Raw genomic sequence first — 15,527 nt, forward strand, 5'->3', positions numbered from 1 at the left:
TGGATATAGCTGGTTTCTGTATTGTATTTTGGTTCGTTGAAATTTTTTTATTTATTGCTAATTCTAATTTTTGTTCAAGAGACAAATCCTTTTCACTATCGACAGTAGTGACATCATAAACTTCGATGTAGTGACATCATAAACTTCGATAATTGAACCGAATTTTGAATGTGGATAGGTTTGTGGGAAAAAAATTTTTAGAAACTTTTCTCTAACTTAATCAGATTTGAATTGGTTATTTTCTTTTCTTCTTTTCATTTTCATTTCATTTTTAAAATCATTAGAATTATGTAAATACCATAAGACATTTTCTATTTCGGTATGCCTTTCTTCTATGCGATTTTTCAATTTAATATAGTTGGAATCCGAAGTTTCTATATCCACAGTATTTGGATTCTTCTGTTTTTTTGGTATAATACATCTATTACTCCTAATTGAATTCCATGTGCATAGCACAACTGCTGATTTGCACCAATCAACTTTCCAACTTTTTTCATAATTGTTGCTCCATCAGTCGTTATGGATACAATATTTTCTTTCAGGGATAATCCATGTTTCGCTAATTTAGATTTAAGCAATTAATGAAGCCATTAATTAGCTAATTAATTTCGCCCGTTAGGGAGACATAAAAACAAAAACGTATACTATATTGCTATGTTCGCGATACCTGAAAATATAGTGGTGACAATTTTAAAAATTTCTAGTAAATACCGAAAAACCGGTATTTAAACTTGTGAATATCGGTATTACAAAATTGTACAAATGGCTCAAAATACCGGTATTCGGTATCCCGGTATACCGGTATTGCAATCCCTATTTCTAACTGATTGAAACCAACGTTTGACATAAAACTGCAAATGTAGACACAGAATTGTATACCACGTTTCATATATTTAAGTTACTGCATTTTTGAGTTACCGCTTATTTCTGAATATACAGACTGTCAGACGATCAACCACTTGTTGGATTTGACTCAAACTTTGATAGGTGAAAACTAAATAGATGCTAAACCTATGTACTAAATTTTATCTAATTCTCTTCTCTTCGTTGTTATAGTGTTAACTTTTATTTGTGCAGCAGGATAGACAGATTTTCTCGGAGCAGATTTTGCTCAAAATTTGCTAGAAATCTGCTGATTTGGTCTGAAGACTGTATATCAAATTTTATCCGTTTAGCTCAAAGTATTTATGAGTTATCTTTGTCAAACATAGACAAACGGGCATTTTTCAGAAATACGCTTTTCAAACTCATGGAGGTCTAAAATGTGGAGATTCGTCAAATTTTCGAGTTGAAATTTTTTGACGATTACAGTACTTTAGCTTTATTTCATATACGAGAAAATTAAACATCACCATATTACATAAGTATGTGAGAAACTCGACAGAACTGAATTCCACTTGACGTCAAAAGTATAAAACTAATCATCTGCGCACGTCATTTAACAGTTTTTGTTGCGTATTTCTTTATAGTGCCAAGCACTTTAACCTGTTTTAGCATGGTTGATGTTAGTTAATTAATAATGTATGTTTAAATGTATGTATTAAATTATATATTATTGTAAGAAGGGTAAGAATTAAATAAAAAATGACGATTCCTTCCATAGCTACATAAAACTATAGCTCAACGGGTAATGATATTTACACCAACTAAAACACACAAAAAACTTATCTTTTTCAATGATATCATTTTTATTGCTCTAAAATGTTTGCCTAATTTAAATTAATTAAAAGAATATTAACAAGCTTAACTTGCAAAAATAAATATCAATCTTGCAAAGAAACTCATTTTGTTTTCAATATTACTGCAAAAATTGCATCTGGATTTTTCTTCCATTATTTATGTTGAATGTATAAAAATGTGCTATTTCTTTTCATGAAGAGCAGATTTCTGTTTAAAGTATATTTTTAATTAACTTTTTGAATTTTTGTTGTATTTACAATTAATGCATAATTCTACAAGCTAGTAAAGTTGAACATTTTTTTTTAATGTGTCCATTTTTGAATAGATTCGGCAAACATTTTTTAAAAATTAAGTTTTAAGTTTAATAATTTCTTTTCTAATTTTAGGTGAATTGATACAAAATTAGGGAAGTGTGCACTGCTATAATGTAAGGTTAAAAAAATATGTGTTATATCATAAGTTGACTACTCCATCCCGCCCTGTGGTATACCAAAACAGGTATAGTATATATACCTGTGTGTATATATATCATACCCGCCCTGTGGTTGGATGACTTGACCACCAATGACAACATTGGAGGAAACTGAGATTGAGTCCTAAAGGCCATCACCGTCACGGTAGGTACAGTCCTCCCGTGAGAAGTACGTCCCGTTATCGATAGGATATAGCCGACCCGACATCATTTCTGTACAACTCGAGTGGCGATAACCAACCACTATGCAAGAAGCTTCTCATTCTGATGTTTGGGGTGCCCCTCATTTGAAGTATGTGTTATATGCCAATCAAGATTTGAATTTTAAAACGTAATTTGCTAAGGAATCCAGTATGAGCAAGTTACAAATGTATTTAATTTAAAATTTCAATAAACCCTAAATCCCATTAATCCTGCTGTCCACCAAAGGTGGCTCATACGCTGTGTAACTAAAAACATTCGGATACCTTTTATTAATTAATCCTGCAAATATGTCAATTCATTAATCTTGTAATTTCTCTCATGATGGCTATTAATTTAGAAGGGAAGCTATCCATCAATTTTAAAAATATTTCTGTGGGAATAGCTTTAGATGAATCATGTGAGGTGTTGTCGTTTAGCTCGAATTCGATGTTGTAATTTTTTCCACAGGTATTCTATTAGGATGCAATCATAGACATCGTGTGATTACAATAATTTTTTCATTCGAATTCAAACCAATATCTGTGAACATTACGAAAATTTAAGATGAACAAGTGTCTTTTACTTTCCGATTCTAGAAAATGTTGTGTTAAAACTCAGGTTTAAATAAGGCTACAGGACTTACTTTTACGATCGTGAATACAGATTCATTTTAGATAATAAACGTATTAAATTCTTATTCAGTACATAACTTGTTGTTATACTTCGGATTAGAATTCCAAATATTCCAAATATTTTGTATCTAAATCCATTCAAAACTTTTGACAAATCTAATACGACTCCTACAGCTTACCAACAACTTTTTGCGCACCACAGGGAAGAATACATGAATTTTATTCCTATTTTTACAGACGGTTCAACATGCACTTCTAATACTTCATTTGCATGTGTTTTTATCAATTCCAATCTCTCATTCCAACTTCACCCATCATGCTCTGTTTTTACTGCCGAGGCCACTGCTATTCTTCCTGCTTTATCTCTACTTTCTAATAGTCCACCTGATAATTATATCATATATTCAGATTCGTTAAGTGTCCTTGAGTCACTGACATTGCTACATCCCTTAAGTCTCCCTTTGGCCTTTAATATTCTCGAACTGCACGAACATCTTACATATCAAGCATTCTCTATTCTCCTTTGCTGGGTTCCCTCTCATGTCGGGATAGCTTGCAATGAACAAGCTGACAATTTAGCAAAATCTGCCACTTCTATTTTAAATTGCCCTGTCCCTTTCAATGATATAAAAAAAATATGTTAAAATCAACTTCCACTCAAAATGGCAAAGTGAATGGGACCTCAAGAATACAAATAAACTCCATTCAATTAAACGCATTATTGATCATTGGCCCAGTCTCTCTAACAGAAAGAACGATACAACTCTCACTCGTTTAAGAATAGGTCACACTCTACTCACGCAAAGGCATTTGTTGCTGGAAGAACCCACCCCTCAGTGTACAGAATGCCAATGACAATTGTCAGTCCAACATATTCTAACTGATTGCCCACAATTCATTTCACAACGCACCCGTTGCTTTCAGTCTTCCTCTATCATTTTGAAAGACATTCTTCATAAAATGAATCATCCAAATCTTTTCACTTTCTTAAAAATGACCGGTTTTTACCATTTGATCTCATTAAAAATGGTTCAATTATAAGGGTTTTTTTTATTATGGAAATTCTGGACTGTTGTCTTCAGAGTTAGACCAAATTTCTTAAATTCGAATTTTTGAATAAAATAATTCTTTTTGTGGTTCCATCAGTCAAGTTACACATCACTCATATGAAGGAGAAGATGTATTTTTTTAACAGGATGGACAAAAACCTTGAAATAACCCTACAAACAAATAATGACCACCTTGAATAGGATTCTCGACCTTCGACAATTACACAAATGACTATACTAAAGAAAGCATTACTAGAAGAATCAATACACCGATCTAAATGCTGATATCCGAGCCAAAAATATACCTGCACGCACAAAAATACTAACACAAATCTTCGGGACAAAATACTCAGCAAGAGAATGCTTAAATACCGTTTTATGGCACGCCATAAAGTCGTGCCGCCTTCAATTAAAAAACGAATTTCGCTCTCTTAAGCGAGAATGTGAGATTTCACCTTCTGGCAAGCTTAATTCCAAGGCAACAGTCTTTATTTACAGATAATTCTCATTTTCAGAGAGATACTCAAACAAAAAATAATTGGATACTATGATCAAAATAAGTTTTATTTATTCATTTAGTTTATTTTGTTGTGATTTTCGTGTGGGCGGTTCAACACGAGCCATATGAATTAGGTTGGGAATTGAATTTGCCTGTATAAAGAGAGCGAGAAAGTTAGCTGGATCGTTAAATTAGTGAGTTGGTATGGTTTATTGTAATGTAAAAATTTCAGTTTCTAATTTTAGTAAGTTAATATTATTTTAAATTTTGCTGTATTTATTTCTTAAAATAGCAAGATTTCATATTTTTTTTGAAATATCTGTTATTATAATTTTAAAAACATAATAATTTAGTTGAAAACGAATGAAAAATTTTCAAAATAATTGTTTAGGTACTGAAAACGAGGTTATTTTTCCTTTCTTTTTTTGTTTATGGAATTCGTGAAGGGGGAAAAAAGCATGCTTAGCAACGATATTATGGCAGATAATATATTTTACATTTGAATCTATTTTTAAAGGTTTTTTAATATTTTTAAAATGTCTTATTTCAAACTTAATCATGTCATTGATAATATAATATTAAAAATTATAAAACAAACATTTTAACTTAATTAAATAATAAAATGACAATTAATAAAAATAAAAAAGTAGATATAGGTAATATAAATAATTATTAATCAATTCATTTCTGATATTGATAATAATTTTTGCGAACAGGAGGCAACTACCATAAAATTATTTTTGGAGTGAAATTATAGAAGTCTTCATTTTTTTACACTTTTTTGTATAATCTTGATTTGTTTCATATGTGTAAAGATAGAATTTTGAAATCGTTTATTCTCTTTTTTTCTTTATGCCACAGATTTCATACCTCTTTTATATTTGTGTTTCCGATGACAATTTATATTTCAATATTTTTCGAACTTAATTCTAGTTAAAACGATTAATTTTTATAAAATTTTGATTCTACACAGGCTATTTTTATATCATAATACATAAAATGAATGCCAATTTTAAGATTGAATACTCTATATAATAATGAATTATTAAATATACTAATGATCAAAAAGTAAGAAAATGATGTAAAAAGGTTTTTTTTTTTTTGTAAACAAACTCACAATTTTCTACTATAAAGTAAAAATATATTTATTTTTTTTCCAAACATTAAATTTAAAACAAAATTGCAAAAGCATAAAATTCTGAAAATACTCCAATATACTTGCAAAATATATCGTTAAGATGATAATTCTTAATATTTCATTAAATATTTAAAAACAATTCTAAAATTCCGTTTGCTGAGAATATTTCGATATATCCCTCCAACTTCGCCGATTTTGTTCGAAAGTTTATGCTTTTCATTATTTATTGATTGTTATATATTAATATATGATATAAAAATATTTTTCACCTTTTTCTCTGGACAAATAAATAAGAAGCATGCTTTAGAAAATTTTATGATAATCTTTCCAAGCATTCAAAAATACATTTATTCTTATTCTTTAATTGATAAAAGATCGTATAAGCGTACAGGTAAATAATTTTGGAAGAGACGTTTAAAATAGAATAAATGTGATATGTTTCGGTTCAAAGATCACTCAATTACTTGATCAGTCCACTTATAGATCCTTGAACTTCTTTTTCAATACAATATTTATGATTCATTAAAACCAACAATGTCCGGTCGTTCACATTAGACGCAGAGATAACTTAAACACAACTTACTTTTCATTTGGTGTAATTTTCTAAGTATTAGATGAAAATTACTCTAGTAAGGATATTAAGTCAATTTTATGACGGAATGTTTCAGATGGAATTGTATTGACTCTATTTATTTTTGTATCGATATATTTATTTATTTTAAAATTCTTTTTACATTGCCACACTTCTCATCCTGCTGTATAATATGGTAAAAATATGTTCCGCAACTAAAGCAATTAATTACGTTTAGTTTTGATACTATATGATTTTGATATTTTTTTAAAACCCTTTATTTAATTGGACATTTTTTTCATATTTCTAAGGATAAAATTTTGCAATCGATTTTGTTTTACTTTCAACTTGATCTGAAACTGTTAACAGTTTTTGAAATTTTATAATCTTGATATATTAAAATCGTATATTTTCAAGAAGAAAATATTGTTTTAAAATATGAAGACCTTAATTACCATTTAACCTTTTATTTACCAAATTATTTTACCATCAATTTTTCAATTTATTTTTGCACCAATAGTTAAGTTTCCTTCCAAAATAAGCCAAGGGAATCCAAGGATTTTTTAAATTAATCGACATATATTAATTTAATTAATAATTAGATATTTTTAATTTATACTTTTAGCTTATATTAATTACTTGCCTATCTGGGTTATATTCTCCGTGTTCCTTTGAATATCATCAGAAAAAATAGTCATATTATGAAGATACAAGCCGGATTTAAATGATCTTTTAAGTAACGTCAGTAAATAAAGGGTTAATAGATTAATTTAATTGAATTTTAAGTCCGCATGAATCGATGCTATTTTAATGAGAGCATGAAAAAATTAATTTTCGGTTTCCGTAATATCTATAGTAATGAAATATAAACAAAAAAAAGATAAAGTAATAGTTGAAATGAAAAATACTTTTTTGTAGCATTCTTAAAACAATGTTTTAAAAATTGTTTTTATTAAATTTATTGAAAAATATATTTTTCCAGTGCACATATTAAAAGAAAATTTGCTCTATATTCGGGAATTACTTAAGGGATTATTGAGTTGCCATTATTTTAAAAACAAATTTCTATTTTGTTATTGATGTGACACACTCAGTTCGTACCTTCATCGACCATCAATGCTAACTTCTTCCTTTCCCTTATTTATATTTCCGTTTTCGTGATTCAACCCAAAGTTCTTTTAACAACTTTTATCCTTTTATGTCTTTTTTATGGCCATCTTGCCTATATTTAGAAACCATAAAAATCTTAAAGGCACGCCCTTCCTTTGCAAAACCTTAGAGATTTTAAACGTTATCTGTTCAAATAAAACTTTTAATGCCTTCCATCTTTGCATGCAGGTGTAGCTAGCTCTTCAACCAGATTTTCTTTTCATGACCAATGGCAAGACTTGTCCGATGATATGAGAGCATTCGAAAGCTGCGTTTTGTCCTTTGTCCTGCTGCTGTTCGTAGACTTGGCTGATTCTACGAAATTCAAGATAGCTTACAAGGACAGCAAAAGCAAACAAGTGAAAGAGTCTCACCCTGTGAAAAGGGCTTCTTTAGTCCAGTGTGCTGCTCATTGCCTAAGGAAGGACGATTGTGACGGATTCAGCATAGATAGTTCCCGGATCTGCCGGATTCTGAAGGGACAAATTGAGGAGGGACAGTGTCCAGGAGATGGATGCGAGAATAGGAAAGGTTACTCCGTTTTTAAAGTATGTTGCTGTTGCGAAATTATGAATATTAATATTGTTTATTTATGTAATTCATTGAATAGCACCTTTAATTGATTATTTAAGAGATATTAATAATATTCGCTAACATTAGCAATAATATTCGTAAGACTCTGGAAATAAGTAGAGAAAATTCAAAATAGCTTCAGTTTAGCATGCTGGCTGCTATGATGACTCATTAAATGACTCTTTCTACTAAACAGCATATAAAATAAAGAAATGAACATTTCATGATATTGTAATGTTTGAATCACAACGTAAGGATGATGTAATCATGAATTCAAGCACATTTGCTGCACATGCAAGGAAGTAAAAGGGTTGATAGCAATTCCATCATTTTTGATATATATATATATATTTATATTTATATATTTAAAATATATATATATATATATAAAATATTCTTATATATATATTTTATATATTCTTTATGATATATATATATTTAAAATATTCTTTAAATCAGTACATTTAAAAAAAAATTATAAAAAAATACTGCAGGAACCATTTTGAAATTTATAATCATCTATAAACACGAATTTGTCAATCTATCAATACCTTTTAATTTCATTGTATTCTTCATAAAATTTGATGCAAAAATACATATAGTAAATATCCAGTGCATTAAAAACCGTCAATTTATTATTAATAATCCATTTGTCTTAACCATCGCTTTCAAAGCTGTCTCTTAATACGCTTGAGTAATTAAAATATATTCAAAAAAAAAAAAATAAAGCTGTTTTTCTTAGAACTAGATTACTTTGCTCATGGAAATCATATTTTTAAAACTATATTTTTTAAAATTTAAAATATAGTATCGATATTTTTATACATTAATATATGTTAATTAAAATATTTTCAAATTATATTTATATAAATATAAATTACTATTATATAATTATGACATAAATTACATATTATTATAAATTTTGAAATATTTTTTATTATATTGTAAACGAGATAAAAATAATTTCAGGATTTAGTTTTATGGATATACATCAGTCTGTTTTTATCTTATTTGCCCTATTCTTATATTTTTTATTATTTAGAAAATTAATGAAATTTTTCCATGGGTTTACCTTTCTTTTAAGTGCTAATACAAAGCTCTGATTAGAAGATAAACTATTCTCATTTATCTTGCCACCCTTACATTAGAAAAATGTCTGTGAGAATTATACATACATAAACAAGTGCGCGCAAAATATGACTTTTTTTGCTAAAATATATATTTATCGAAAGAGAATTTACATAGACATCTCTAACATACAGGCCAAATAATTAAGTATTTGAAATGGATAAATGACCTGTGTCCTTATTAATTTAAATATTTAGCATTATCCTTTACGAGATTAGTAATGTAGTAAATAGAACATTATGATAATGCTATTTTTAACAACGACGGCGAAAAATTCATGAAAGTGTAATTAATTAAAATCGAGTATTAAATTAAATATTAAGTGTATTAAATTAAAATTGTAAAACGAAATACAACTGAAATTCCTTTAGTAATTTATTTCTCATATTTTTCCGATTATTTTACCCAATAAGAGAACAAAAAAGATGTCATCTAAACTTAAGCAAAATGTGTTATTATTTTATATTATTGTAGTAAGAATCTAAATTTAGCGATTCGAATTTCCACTTTAGCTTCTCATCAAGGCAGTATTAGCAGCAATCAAATTTTTATTATGCTCTTAATATCTATTAGCATGCCGTTCTAGTCTGCATTAATTTGTTTTGTATCTTGATGTATTTATTTGTATTAATCTAATTTGAAGTTAAGTAAATGCTGTTTTCAAATAGTTTCATTTTATAATTAATTTATATGTTTAAATTAGTCATTAACCTACAACGAAAATTTTAGAGATTTCAATTAGATCATGTATCTTTACCAAAAACACTTTATTTGATAACATGCATTTAAATCTATAGTATCTCAATCCAATTTTCGCTATTTCTCACTCAATTATCCAGTGTATTTCTTTTAAATAAAAAAAATATCTATCGTATGACCAAAAATCAAATTTTCTTTAATATTTTTAAAGCTAAAAAAATGCAATAGAAAACAAAATATTTAATGATTCTCTTTTGTATAGAACAAACACAATAGATGATTTGATTTTTTAAGGATTATTGTAGGATATGATTATAACAAATAAAGAAATTAAAGAATTATATTTAGCATTTGAATAAATGATGTATAAGAAATACTCAATATTTTCAGTTTATGTCAATATGCATGTCTCTATAAGAATTCGAATTTTTAAGTATATACATACATAATTTATAAATTTATTCTTTCAGAAAAACTTATAGAAGAGAAAATTACGCTCCCTAAGAATTCAAGGGTAAGATTTAAATATTGACGTACTCTTTATTTTTTTTAAATCCAGTTTAGTTTAGTTTAGTTATATTAACGTCCCGTTGTAAAGCAACACTAGGGCTATTTTGGGACGGATCTCGTCATTTTGAACCGCGGTCAGATGACGAGGACGACACCTGAGATGGCACCCCCCTCTCCACGCCATACCACACCAGCGGGAGGACGTTTGGCATGACGGTTTTAACGTGGAACGGATGGGATTAACGTTCTTCTGTGGAATCGGGTCTCGAACCTGAAACCCTACGGCTCACAAGCCGAGACCTTACCACTAGGCCACCGAGGCCCTTTTTTTTAAATCCAGAAAAAGAGAATAAGGTATACCTAAGGTAAAAAAAATGTATTGATTTTTTTTATATTATGTTGATACTTTAAGCATCGCATTCAGCTGAAGATTATATTTGCTTATTATGTTAGATTCATTGTCGGCAATGAACCGTTAGCAGAGAAGAAAACAATATAACTGGAACCGCAAGCAGTAAATGGCTACAGAAGAAAAATTAAACTGCTTTAATCAATTAACAGAGCGTTTTTCAGTTTCACTTGAAGTTATTCTGCTCCAAAATATATCCACTGATACCAAAATATTAAAAGATAGTTTGGTGGTAAATTAATTCAGGACTTTATACATGCATATAAGGTTTAATAGAATTTATTAAAGGTGTTTTAAAATTAACATTGGGTTCTGTGCAATGGTTTATTTTTCTAATGATGCTTATAGTATTTTAACCCTTTCTGAGGCCGTCGGAAGTATGCTTCCCACCAAATTTATCAATCTTTGTATGAAATTATGTAGGTTGGCATAAGTTCTGACAAATTTTTTTAGCAAGTCAGAAACTTAGATGCTTCAGTTCTTTATCTCAGACAAAATGATGTGTCTTGATATGTTACTTTATTATTTATTAACCAAATTAATTAATGAATCAAATTAAATTTATCTAATAAGCTAAATGAATTCCTTTTCTTATTCTAATGTCAAGCCTAAAAATATTTTAACATAATATGACTAGAAAAAAATGGCCCTTTAAAGGGTTAATGTGTAATAGTCGAATGAAACGTAATATCCACATAAGAAATTCGGTTTTTGTAGATTGCTTCTTTTAACACTAAATGAAAAAAAAAAAATCAAGAATAAACTTCAAGATAAGGAGAAAAAAAATACCCAGGACATTTATCGTTCTCCCAGGTCATTGCAGAGCAACCGCGATCCTGTATAAGGCCAGAGGGGGGGGGAGGTATTTCGAATGCCATCCAAAAGTAAGCACCAATGAAAATAAAATTTGATTTGGGTACTGACCTAGTTTGTCACGCTTTACGAAACAGAGAGCATTTAAGAACATTTCTAAAAAATAAATTTCAAAATATTTTGGATTAAAACTCAATAGATATATCCTTCAAAAATGGTTTTTAGAAAAAAAAAAAATTAATTACATGACAAAGTATAAGTTGAATTAGAACGAAATAAACACATTTTTTTTAACTACTCAAGAAGAAGAATAGAAAAATTGATTCTAAAGAATTAAGGAAGAAAGCAAAACAATTTTGAATTTTTATCATTAATTAATGAATGCATTATCTTCATTTTTTTCACAAATGGGTTTAGAAGATCTACATTAAATAGATTACCATAATCAAAATTTAACATTTGTTTTGAGTGACTCAAAGTTACTTTAAAGAGAAAATATTAATTAAAGAAAACCAAGCAGACCTTTCAATAATGTTTCATTCGCAAGTGCAAAATTTACAATAAAATTTTATTCTCAAAAAAAGATACCAACAAAGAAAGTTTTATTTTCGTGTGCTATATTTATAAATGATGTTTTAGAATTTGATGTTAAATGATGTTTTAGATGTTTATAAATGATGTTGCAGATGCAATATTTGCTCCAAATGTTTCATTTATAAATACAGTAGATAACTACATATAGCATGATCATTAAATGTAATGTAATTTTAACAGCACTGAAAGTGAAAATTTTAGTTTGACTTTACCTATAGTTTTAAATAAGCTTTTGGATCTTTTCAGATATAATTACATCATTTAAAAAAATAAAAATAAAAAAAGGAATTTTATGGAAAAGTAATATTTTTAAAACAACAATTTTCAAATGCTAAACAATAGAACAACCTAGCCATAAAATTGTCATGTCCAATTCGATAATTTCTTTCTCTTGCGTTTGAAAATGAATTAGTTATAGTATTTTGGAGGCAATGGCTTCTTTCTGAATGATAAATCTTTCATATGATATCTAAAGATAGAAATCACATGGATTAGTGAGAAATGTTGAATGAAGTGGCTAAAACAATTCTGCAGGATGATGATTTGGTTATTTATAAACAATAACTCGCTCTGCAAATTCAGTATGTATAGTTAAGTTGGCTTAAAGGCTGAAACCCATTTCAGTATAAATAACATTGCATTTTCAAATTTCCTTTGAGATTACCCTTTTTTGCTTTTCAAATTGCGAATTGCTTTTTGAGGAAAATAAAAATATAATTTTAAACTAAATATGGCGATTTGTGGAACATTGTGAAAAAAAAAATGAAATGATGTTAAACAATCTTTTTTTTAATGCTCTCTATCATTTCGCGTGTTCGTAACAGCATCTAGAAAAACAGTAAAAATTGCTTCAAAATAGCCAGTTATCTAAAACTTAGACTGTAAAATAGTTATGAATGAAACAAATCAAATTATGATCAAAAGCAATACTGAATTCGTCACATTACTCATTCTTTATTCGCAATCTTAGATTTAAGATTGCGGTGTGATTTCGTTTGTACAATCACTAACTGTTCCTAAATATTGAAGATGCTCGCCAAACGGTCGCCATCTTGAATATTTACAGAAAAAGTTTTGCTTGAGAATTATTCATATTTCTTTATGTAGGGTTGCAACTGAAATTTTTTACATCATCACATTTTGCAAGGTATCGCTCTAAAAAAATTCTAGTTTGGCGATCGTACTGTAGCGCTTTTGTGTTTATATTTTGACTAATGGCGTGCTAATACTTAATTGAACAGGCGAGTCGTGTTTGAAATAATTACAATATTAAAATAAAAATGAAGCACTGAAAGTCAAAGCAAAAACCTGTCATTTTGTCTAAACAATGAAATTTATTATAGAAAGATAGTTTTTGTTGTCTTCTGTCTTGGATGTTACTATGAAACACACCTGCCATTTTCCGATTTTTCGTGACAAAGAATCCCCCTCCCCCATTTTACAGAATGTGTTAGCGTGATCTTTACAAGCATGCTCATTTTCCGCTCTTTTATTTTTGATAAACTGAAACACTACTACACGCAACTTGATGAATAAACTATTTTTTCTTTTATTTATTGCTGAAGATGATTTAAAAAAAAATTCTCTTTTATTTTCATTCTGTCAAAAGCTTTTTCCACGCACAAAATTCTGAAAAATGCGAAATGATATTTGATCTCTATAGGCTTTTTGAATGGAATATGTATTTTATGTAGAGGCTGTTGAAATTATAAATCAATTATTAAATAACTCATATATTGATACTTTCTTTATGCATAAGAGCATACATTGGGATATTTTTAATGAAATCCCATGAAAAATTTGGATTTTTTTCTTAAAGCTGAATTATTTTTATAGTTCAATAGTTAAAATGTAGTCAATATCATTTGAAGTTAACTATATAATGAAAACTACGAGACTTCCTATAATATATCTTATTTTAAGTATACTATGACGCGAGTAATTCACTATTTTGTTGTAGGAACCATTATCAGTTAATGGGTTTTTGATTAACTATTGAAGTATGTACTTGCATGGGCTAGGTTACACCAAAAGTTTCTTCTATATAAAATGCTATTGATAATTCAATAAAGGAGTTCGAATTTTTTTATATTTGTCTTGCAAAGTTAATATGAAATTGTATAATGTCGAGATGTTTCTTTTATTGTATAACATCACCCATATTACAAAAACCTTTAGTTTTATACTTAAAAACCGTCATTCTAAATAATAATACTATACATTTAAAATAAAAATTGTTTAATTAAATTGTTTAGACAGCGGATAGAAGCAGATACTCCATTTTCTGTTGAGATTATTTGTTAGAACTGCTCATATAATCTTATATAGCATATGAATACTTATTTTATTACTCGTTTTAATTCATTAAATATTGTACTATCAACTTAAGTTGTCTTTGATTGTAGAACACAAAATAATAGAAATATCACTTTATAGAATAAAAAAAGGGTGAAAACTTGGCTACTTCTTATTCAAAATGAAGTTATAATTTTTGTTCAAATCTAAGTACAGTTTATAATTGGATTTAAATTTCCAATTAAGTTTGACTTTAAATCAATAATTTCTTTTATGTTCTCAATACAATTATGTCAATAATAAATGTGCAATTGGTGGTAAGAGATGAGGTTGGGTTGATATAAACAATTTTATATTAGACGCACTAACTCAGTTTTTAGAATTTGAACTAAAAGTAAGAGGATGTTGGTTTTGTCATTTGCCAAGTATTAGTTGTTTCAAACTGTACAGAAAAAATACGTAAAAGCAAATTCAAGACCTTATGTTTACTAGTTAGATAAAATAAAAGTAGATTAGTTCTATTCAATTGCAATGTAGTTTTTAAATATTTGTATGTAACTTTTATAAAAGACCGGAATTTCTTTGTTTTTGCAGATATGAGACTTGACCTTGGAGCCAAACATTTGAAGGACAAGTCCTCATTTAAATTGCCTGTAATTCATCAAGGACATTTGTTAAAAAAAAGGAAAATGTATCGTTTTCATCACGTTGCCATATAAGCCGCAGCAAATATTCAACTGAAAATATGCGCATTCAATTGAAGAAATCTATTTCAATTTGTTTTATTAAATAATTTCATTCAATTAAACATTAAAATGTGCGTTTCTCGTACGAATATGTTGTTAATGTGTGTAAATATTTTGCAAATATGAATGCTTTTCAACTTATGTACATTCCAATGGAAATAACACCACCGCACTGTAAAAAGACCTATGTGTTTTCTTAAAATTATGTGATATTGTCAATTTATATTCTTAATATATATATTTAAGGAAAGAATATTTAAATTATCAAATATTATGCATTGATAAAAATAAGTTACTCTTTTTTAAATACGCAAATCAAATTAAAATACTTTTATGAATAAATTATGAGATTATAGCTAATTATTTTTTTAAAAAGTAAATCTTCGG

At 28.1% G+C, this 15,527-nt stretch overlaps 1 protein-coding gene across 1 annotated transcript; it reads left to right on the forward strand.

Annotated features, from left to right (window-relative positions):
- Nucleotides 1–4,688: 4,688 nt before the first annotated feature.
- Nucleotides 4,689–15,314, forward strand: LOC129984799 (uncharacterized). The gene is made up of 4 exons (XM_056094755.1): nucleotides 4,689–4,759; nucleotides 7,563–7,921; nucleotides 10,244–10,287; nucleotides 14,989–15,314. The coding sequence occupies exons 1-3, from the start codon at nucleotides 4,720–4,722 to the stop codon at nucleotides 10,253–10,255; spliced, it is 411 nt and encodes a 136-aa protein (XP_055950730.1). The 5' UTR covers nucleotides 4,689–4,719; the 3' UTR covers nucleotides 10,256–10,287; nucleotides 14,989–15,314.
- The last annotated feature ends 213 nt before the right edge of the window (nucleotides 15,315–15,527 follow it).

The sequence above is a fragment of the Argiope bruennichi genome, chromosome 9, assembly GCF_947563725.1.
Source record: "Argiope bruennichi chromosome 9, qqArgBrue1.1, whole genome shotgun sequence".
Taxonomy (NCBI): domain Eukaryota; kingdom Metazoa; phylum Arthropoda; class Arachnida; order Araneae; family Araneidae; genus Argiope; species Argiope bruennichi.

Coding starts and splice junctions, on each gene's coding strand:
- LOC129984799 (XM_056094755.1), top strand. CDS start 4,720: ATGGTTTATTGTAATGTAAAAATTTCAGTTTCTAATTTTA. Junction 4,760..7,562: donor AATTTCAGTTTCTAATTTTA/GTAAGTTAATAT, acceptor CTTTGCATGCAG/GTGTAGCTAGCTCTTCAACC.